At 38.0% G+C, this 9514-nt stretch overlaps 1 protein-coding gene across 1 annotated transcript in view; it reads left to right on the top strand.

The window, feature by feature from the left end:
* Window positions 1–461: 461 nt before the first annotated feature.
* Window positions 462–9514, top strand: part of LOC134221839 (uncharacterized) — a 72192-nt gene continuing 63139 nt past the window's right edge. Inside the window, exons 1-4 of the mRNA XM_062701012.1 lie at window positions 462–531; window positions 592–1447; window positions 1501–1906; window positions 1974–2463. Coding sequence (XP_062556996.1) covers window positions 462–531; window positions 592–1447; window positions 1501–1906; window positions 1974–2463 — 1822 coding nt within the window. The remainder of the gene's footprint in view (window positions 532–591; window positions 1448–1500; window positions 1907–1973; window positions 2464–9514) is intronic.

Genomic DNA, 9514 nt, shown 5'->3' with positions numbered 1-9514 from the left:
GGATTGTAATAGGAGCACATTTTACTATGTCGCCTCATTATGAAATCATTTCATCTATTGATTCACCACATGTATGAATAATTGAATGAGATTAAGGACACAATATAATCGTAATTGATTTACATGTACTTGAGGCGATATAAGCAATTGAAACACGTATGAGAAAGAGATCTAATTATAACACGTATCAATTTCAAAGTAAATATTTTAAACAATGAAAAGGTTGTCTAGTGCTCACGATTCCCATCGAGGATTGGTTGGGAAAAAAATAAATTGCCATACATAAATAAAAATGAACGACATTTGCTGTAATTTAGCGTTAGTGTACTTAATTTACACTTATAGCAATACAATCCGATTACTTATTCATTGTAAAACCAACAGTATAAATTCTCCAGTTGAATGGATGAAATGCTTTTAAAACCGTTCCGGCTTTTAAAAGATCTGTTAGGTGAATAAATATGTCTTTTTCGACTAACGGAAGTTCAGATGCTTTGGTTTTGTCACAAGCGAAACTAATTAATCACATCGGTACTTGAAAGAATTAGATTCATTGAAGGTTTAAAAATAACTAAGTTGTATTATTTTCAGTACTTACATACTTTATGGGAGCTTACACCATGTGCCGGATAATGAATGCAACTGACAAAGCGATCGACGTACTCATTAGTGACCCTCCAATTGTCGTTGTGCAAATTCAAAATGGAATAGTTGAAGCAATCGACGTTGGTTGTAACGTTTTCTTGATTGAGGAAGATGCTGCGCTTGGTTTTTTGGATGATTTCGTGACAACACACGATGCTGCTCGGTTTCGATGTTCAACAAAGCATTTTTTAATTGTACTGCAATCGACTGGTGAAGAACAGCAGAATATTCTTGAAAGAATACAAATGCACTCAGCACTGGAAGATATGCCGAATATTTTACTGATTGCTCCAAAAGATAAAGCATTTGAGCTGATCACAAATCGTTTTGTTGGAAACTCACCAGAATCGCAGGATTATATTCTATTGGATACATACAAAATTGGAAATGAATCGTTCGTCTACAAAAACAACCTTTACCAAGACAAATTGCTCGATCTCATGGGTAAACGCATAAAAATGGCTTCATTCAACATCATTCCTTGGATGATATTTCGGGAAGCGGAGGATGGAATTATAAACTTCCACAATCAGTCTTACACAATGGACGGAACAGACGGATATTCTGTGGTTCAGTTTTGCTTACGCCACAACTGCTCCTGGGATTTGTATGTCGATGAGAAACACCTCTATGGAGAAATTTTTGCGAACGGTACTGGTAATGGGATGTTTGGAGCTTTGTTATCCAGAAAGGTTGGTTTCGCTATTGGCGCAGTTGGCGGATACCACAGCATGTTCAAATATTTCACTTTATCTAAGGCGTTACAATGGGCGGGAGTTACTTGCCTAACAGCAAAACCTAAGTACTGAAAATCATATCCACCAATCATTAAGCTCTAATCTGACCTTATTTCAGACTGGTACCATATTGGAAGTTTATTTTCATGATCTTTTCGCCATCAATCTGGAGTATCTTGATTATGACTTTTATGATAGTTACGTCATGCTTGTATTTGGCCAATCGAAAAAATCCACAGTACGGAGATAAGGGTTACGTGTGGATCTTCCTAAAAGTCCTAAAAACTTTCGTGCTGGCCACAGCTGATCTGCAACGGAGCAACGTTTCCAGCGTTATATTGATCACATCCCTTCTCATGTTCACACTTATCGTTTGTAACGTTTACATTGGACAAATTCACAGCATCCTTACCCTTCCGCCCTACCAAGCTTCAGTGAACACTGTGCAGGATCTCATCAAAAGCGGGCTTCGACTAGTGGCACCACATTTAGCATGGATCTATTCCATAGATGGATCTGACAATGTAATACTTTTTTAATGTTAGACGAACAAATATGTAGCTCGACTAAGCCTTATTATTATGTTTACAGCCCAACGATCAGAAACTGTTGGCTCACTTCCAAGTGGTCACGCCCGAGCGAATGTCGGAAATAGTGAACAACGGATGGGAAGCCATAATGATCGCGTTCCTCGAGAACGGCCACAGCATGGTTGGCGAGGCCATCAACGCTCAAAACATTCGGCAATACCGGCTCATGAAGGAGGCACTCTACTACGAGTACGAAGTGGCCTATGCTACCAAGACCTGGCCCCTGTTGGATAAGTTCGAGCACCTGACCATGTGGATACGGGATGCCTGCTTGTTTCAGTACCTGGAGCAAATAACGGTCAATCGATACATGGACTATTGGGTGCAGATTGCGATTGAACATTCCCGGGAAACACCTCATGTCCAACTGAAAACCATGGCTGTCGAGGAGATCTCCGGCGCACTGATGATCCTAGGAGTGGGCTTTATGATATCAATTTCGGTGTTTCTATTGGAAATTGGAAATCGATACATGGGGTGCCGAATAATACGTAAAAATATTTAAGTTGCATGTTTGGACACATATTTTGCTGTTAGACAAGTAGCGGTAAGTATGGGTAAGAAAATATTTTGGGTAGACAGTCGTACTAAATTTCATAGGACGGTTCCTGAATTTGGACCACCGTAGAGATCTTGAAAATGAAAAATAACTTTTCCTAACATTAATCAAATTCAAATATTTTTTGTAGTACAAAGCCTTAAATAAACAAAATTATTTTTGCTGGTAAAAGTTTCAGCATGCATTCTCAATTTTGGAATTTTTATTATGTCAATATGAGAATATTTGATCCTTTATCATTCTTTATTGAATGGAAGACTCGGATACAGGATGTAAAAAGAAAATTTCCAAATTCGAGACAGTCACGAAATTAGGAGAGATTTCAATCGCTAATAGCGTCTTTATCTTTCGATGATTTTTTGAGATTTTCTTACCAATCGACTCGGAAACTCTTCAGAAATTTGCCAATTACATCGATACTATCAACGTTTAAATATTGAAAATGTTTAGTACTTATGCAATGGAAGTATAGAAATTTTTCACGAATAAACGACTGAAGAGTCTTTAAAGTGCGAAAGGCCTCATTGGTCACTACCCCAACCTCACGTAGTTTCCCGAGGGAACCTGTAGGAGCCAACATTTCCGTTTTCCACGAAAACAGGTCATGCGATAGCGCATTCTTCACGGTTTCTGGCGAATAAACATATGACGTCTTTGTAAGGGGCTAAAGACTACACTACATGGTCACACCCGGAATAAAACGGGATTCCCCGAGGGAACCTGTAGTTAGGAGGGAACATTTCTGTTTGCAGACCAAAACGTGTCATGCGACAGCTCATTCTTCATGCTAACGAATAAACTTCTAAGTCAGTAGAGTACGAACAACCTCATTGGCCGCTCATAGATCCTCATGGAGTGCTCTAGAAGGACCTGTAGGTGCGTAAATTTCCGTCTGAAGACCAAAATGTGCCATGTGACTGCTCTCTATTCATGATTTCTTACGAACAAACTTCTACACGCAAAAAAAGCCTTCATGAATTCGTAAACTAACAAGTTCCCGGTGTATTTTTTCGTGAAAAACAGCCACGGATTCGGGAACACAGTCACGTTTTCTGGAACGTTCTGGAAATCGTGACTGGTGTTTCCGAATCCATGAATTAAATCATGGTGTATTTTTGCTGGTTCACGAATTCGGGAACGCTTTTTTTGCGTGTAGTGATTCTGTAAAGTACCAAAGACCCAAACACCACTTCTGATACAAGTGGAGTGGTGGGGAACTTGTAGGAGGGAAAGTTTGTGTATGCTTGGTAAAGCGTTGAATGGGATAGCTCAGTGTTCATGCTTCTTCACAAATAACCTTCTTATACCCCTGGAAAGCTTATATGGGAAGCTTTTTCGCCATTTTTTCTCGCCAATAGTCTTTTGATGAGTCAAGGACAATTGGTCTCACATGTAGAGGTGTGCGCCGCTGCGCCGCACCATCTCCGCCAACATTTTTTGGAATCACGCCGTCGCCGACATTTTAGCATCGTTTAAAATCTTAAAATCTAATTTGAAGAAGTTCGCAGAATTTTACGTGGAAATTCTGAAGTACCAGTGGAATTTCTCGTTAAAATTTTGAAATGCTTTCCGTAAAAAAACCAAGAAGAACTTTCATAGAAAATTCTGAAAAAAAATTATTCAAAATCCAGAGAATTTTCTTTAAAATTCCAGAAATATTCCTGTTGAGTTACCGAATTATTTCCTTGAAAGTTCAGAAGAATTTTACGTGGAAATTATGAAGAGTTTTAGTACACATTCCGGAATATTTCCCGAAGAAAATCCGACGAATTGCCCATGAAAGTTTAGAAAAAAATCTTGCACATTTCACATAATTTCTTGTGAAAACTCCGAAGAATTTCCTTCGTATTTTCCTACTTCTAAGGATATCCGTTATATCCAAAGAATATCTCGTTGAAATTAAATGGTAGAAAGCCATATGGCCGAAGACTACAACGCCGAAAGTTTTCTGAACGGCATCTTCGGTCAAATGACCTATTAGTCCCGGTCCCTTTCGACTGTTTGTTAGTTTCGACCAAATAACCGCTCATTTCAAACCAAACGTTTATTTCAGGCAAATTGAGCTCGGATAGATGACTTTCGGCCAAGTGTTATTCGGCAAAGTGGCATCCGAATAAATGGCTTAGGTCGAACGACTTTCAGCCAAAACGACGAGAAAAACCGTTTGACCGAAAGTTGTTTTACCGAACAAGCTATTCATCTGATCGAAAATTTAATTTGCCTGAAAATGTCGTTCGGCCAAAACAGTCGTTTGGTAGAATAGGTCAGTCTGAAATGGTCCTTTGGCAGAAAAAGCCATTTGATGACATTTTTGGCAATATGACCCGTTCTAAAGTGCCATTTTCGGCCGTATGACCTGTTTGGCCAAATGGTCTTTTCTGCAAAACGACCAATTTATCCAAACAATATTTTCGCCCAAATGACTTATTCGGCCAAATGACCTAGAGCAAACGGCTTTTTCGGTCAAATTATGCCGTATTATTGTATTATGCCGTTTTCAGCCAAATGTCATGTTTGATCAAATCATTTTCGATGTTCAATTTGGCCAAATAGAATTCGGCTAAATAACTCATGTAAATGGCTTTCCGTCGAATGTCTTTCGGCCAAATAAATCTTCTGATTTTAGAACAATTTCTTGCGAATTTGCGAAAAAAATTTATGGATAACACACAGATTTATCCTTCCTCAGCATTCGCAAGGACGTGGCCATAACAGATCTCGACTATTGGAGAGTGCATTGCTTCTATCTTAGAGATAATGATTAGTCCTAAATACAATACTATATACAATAGTCTTGACTTGTACCACCTACGAATTTGTGCGAAATGCTCAATGCTAATGCTAATGCTAACACACAGATTTTCCCGTGGATATCATAAGAAATGATTAAATTTAAAAAAATGCATGGACATTCCAAAGAATTTTAGTGAAAATGCCGACGAAATCCTTATGGAAATTCCAAATAATTTCCCTTAGCAACTCCAAACATTTTCGTTTAGAAATTATAAAATTTTCTTGGGAATCCCAAAGCGCTTTTTTTGGAAATTTCAAAAAATTTCTCGTGGACAATAAAAAAAATTCTAATGATTAGGTTTATCTGGCGAAAGTCTCCAGAACATTACAAAAAATATTGCAAAAAAAACAAAAAAATATATTTCAAAACCGTGATGCCGATTCACACCGCACCGCCCCCAAAATGGTTTTCGGCGTGACGTCAAAAACGCCGCCGCCATGGACCAAACTCAGGACGATTTTAGAATCGGCGCATACCTCACATGTAACTTCCGGAATACAACGAAGCTCCCCGAAAAAACCTGTAGAAGGGCACATTTCCATTTTTAGACCAAATCGTGAGATGACGTGAAAAATGCACTGTCACATGATACTTTTTTGTCTGCAAGTGGGATTGTCCCCTTTTACAGGTTACTGCAGGGCCGTGAGGTTTGTGGAAGTGCCCAATGATATAATTCGCTTTTTATAGACTTATCAGAAGTTTCTTCTTCTTCTTCGTTGGCATTACATCCCCCACTGGGACATTGCCGCCTCGCAGCTTAGTGTTCATTAAGCACTTCCACAGTTATTAACTGCGAGGTTTCTAAGCCAAGTTACCATTTTCGCATTCGTATATCATGAGGCTAACACGATGATACTTTTATGCCCAGGGAAGTCGAGACAATTTCCAATCCGAAAATTGCCTAGACCGGTACCGGGAATCGAACCCAGCCACCCTCAGCATGGTCTTGCTTTGTAGCCGCGCATCTTACCGCACGGCTAAGGAGGGCCCCTATCAGAAGTTTATTTGTGCTATATTATTCAAAATGATTCGTTTCGTAGTATGACACGTTTGGGTTTTAGTTGCATGTGAGTTGTCTCATCAACAGATTATTCGCGAGAAACTATGACAAGAAAGCTATCGCACGTTTTAGGCTGCAAATGGATGTGCCTCTCCTATACATGCAACTCCGGGGCCCTTCGTGAGATTTCTGGGGTAGCCAATGAGGACTTCCGCCATTTACAAAAACGCCAGAAGCTTATCTGTGAGAATCCGTGAAGTATGAGCTATCGCATGAAACTTTTTGGTCTACAAATGGAACTGTCCCCCTCAGACGTTTCCTTGGGGCACCCTGTGAAGGTCCTGGAATGTGAATTATATTCTATTGTGTTTTACAGCCCCATTAGATGTTTATTCGTAAGACATCATTAAGAATGAGCTGTCGCATGATTTGTTTTGGCTAAAAATTTCCCCTCCTACAGGTTCCCCCGGGGAACTCCGTGATGTTCCGGGAGTGGCCAATGAGATCGTTCGCTTTTCGCAAAGATATTAGAAGTTTTTTTGCGAAATACCGTGAAGAATAAGCTGTTGCATGACACGTTTTGGTCTACAAACAAAAATGTTCCCTGCTACTGGTTCCCCCGGAGAATCTAGTGTTGTTCCGGGTATGAGCAGTGAGGTCTTTAGCCCCTTACAAAGACGTCACAAGTATATTCGCAAAAAAAACATGGCCTTTCGGGTGTTAATAAGTAAAAATAGGGTAACAGTTATGTTCTTTTTCCAAAACAGCCACAAACATGCGCAATGCGCATGCCAGAAATAAGCATATAGTTATCAGGTTCCTCATGAAAATCTCTTTCTTTTAATATTATAAGAACATGAAATTTAGCCCGAAAAATCATGCAATAGTTGGTGCAAATTGAAACTACTACATCTGGATGATGAATGGACATAACATCTTTCGATTCGAACTTGTTGATTGAAAATTGATAAAGATTAACATTGTCAAATCAGCCAATAAAAAATATATAATGAGTAAAAATAGTGTAAGAATACCGTTTTTTTTACCAAAAATGCTAAAAAATAGATGCGTGCCGTGAACAAACGACAGGGTGTCAAATTCTCTATCGAAAAATCTATCTTTTGGTATAAAAACATGGTTTGTTGTCCTGAGGAATTGAATGCCTTTTTTCGTTTTCTCGTGTACGAAAAGACCCGTGTTTCGCGTGCACGCGTCATTTTCATTCAGGATTTTAGGGAGAGTTGTCCAGGGCGTCCAGAGGCAGTCCCGGCGACAACGGCTGATGCAATCAGCATCGGAGATGATTGTCTGCTGATCTGGCAACCAACGGCGTATGTAGCGGTGAACCATCGAATGGCAGTCGCACGGTCGAATGGTTGCTATTAGTCTGTTAATGAGGCACATAATTTCAAATAAATCGGTTCTTTCACCATCATTATATTATATACAGTAACAAGCGAAAGTTGATTCTAAACAAACTTTCAGTGTCGGTCCAAGCAGCGGCCATCGACGGGTGGTTGCTGCAGTGATTGGAAATGAAATCGGTTCCAAGATGAATCTTATTCAAAGTGCAAAGCATAATCGCTTGGCGACGGCACAAAGTTTGCCATCGGTAGCAGAATCTCAAGCACGTGTCGGAATGAGAGTTTTATCCCCATGGTTGTTTTTAATCTCTCAATCCGTGCTCTTGAAAAATCACTAGAAAAAGCACGTGGTTTCCAAGATGGCCGATTTGTGGCTTTATTGTATAACCACCTTAATATCAAAAAGTTGTAGAAGAAAAACTTTAATTATCATAATTCTTTGCCATAAAATGGTCCCGCAAACCTAATGTCCCCAAATGTCCCCTGATCTGTAAATGGGGGATTGAAATATAACCCTAGTACCACCTTCTAGTGAGTGATTTGCTTGCGCATATTTGCGCGTTTACGAGAACGCTGCAATCAAAGTTTTCTTGAAAATTGTGGTTTTTACTCTCTATACCTCGTTATGATTAGAAAATGAACAACATTATTACTAGAAATATAGTTGTTTGCCATTTTATGCATTCTGCATTGAAAAAAAAAACACAAAAAAAAACGAAAAAAAACGAAAAAAAATAAAAATTTTTTTTTTTTTGCGGCTGGCATTTTTTGAATGGTTAACGATGGCCCTTAAAGGGTTAAAAAAAAGTTTCTTAAATATTCCTGCACATAAAATATGTTACATAGAAACAGTTTTCATTGATAAAATATTTTTGGCCACCCATTTGTATGAGAATTCCCCATAGTGCACCATAGTAAAGACATTTTCAGTCGTCGTCTGCAGAGATGCCAGATTTGAAGACATGTCTTCAATTTGAAGACATTTGAATCTCTGTGAAGACATTTATTTCGTGAAGACATTATGAAGACTTTTCAAAATATTTGAAGACTTATCTACTTATTTGAAGATACTTGAAGACAATCAATGAACCAGCGAGAGAAAATATAATTTTATTTCTTACTTATTAATTCTGCGACTTCTATATGTAAATTATACAAAAAAATACAAAAGTTATAATAGTCTTTGTCTCGGGCTTAGAATCTCAAACATAAAAATACATTCACACTAGCTGGCTAATAAATGAAACGCATTTTAGACCTCATACGCACGGTATTTCGATCATTACATCGGAACGCAATGACCGATCTAATTTACGGCAAAAATATATTGAACTCCTCTATGACTTGATATAATCTATTCAACCGTTGAGCTAGAACCTGATCTTTTTCTAAATTCCTTACGAATTCAATTAATCTTTCGGGAAACTCTTTAAATTTTCCGTGAATTTTTAAAATAATTTTCTGTGAAAATTTCAAAGCATTTTTCATGTTTTAAAATAAGGAGAATTTTCGATGAAAATTTTGAGGAATTTATTGTCTATATTCAAGAGAATTAAAATTGGACATTCAGTTCAAAATTTATATTTAATATTTTCTGTATAAAAGATATAAAGGAAATCCTCCAAAATTTAAACGGGAAATTTATCTTGATTTCCACAACTCACACAATAAATCCATTTTAATTTCCACAAGAAAATTGTCTCAAATATTTTCATAAAAAAATCTTACGAATGTCGATACGAAATTGAAATTATGCTGGTGTTAAATGGATATTTCTCATAATTTTCAAGGTAAATTTTTACAGGAAAATCTATTTAAAAGAAAT

Source organism: Armigeres subalbatus, chromosome 3, assembly GCF_024139115.2.
Source record: "Armigeres subalbatus isolate Guangzhou_Male chromosome 3, GZ_Asu_2, whole genome shotgun sequence".
Classification (NCBI taxonomy): Eukaryota; Metazoa; Arthropoda; class Insecta; order Diptera; family Culicidae; genus Armigeres; species Armigeres subalbatus.
This window is presented reverse-complemented; position numbering and strand designations above follow the sequence as displayed.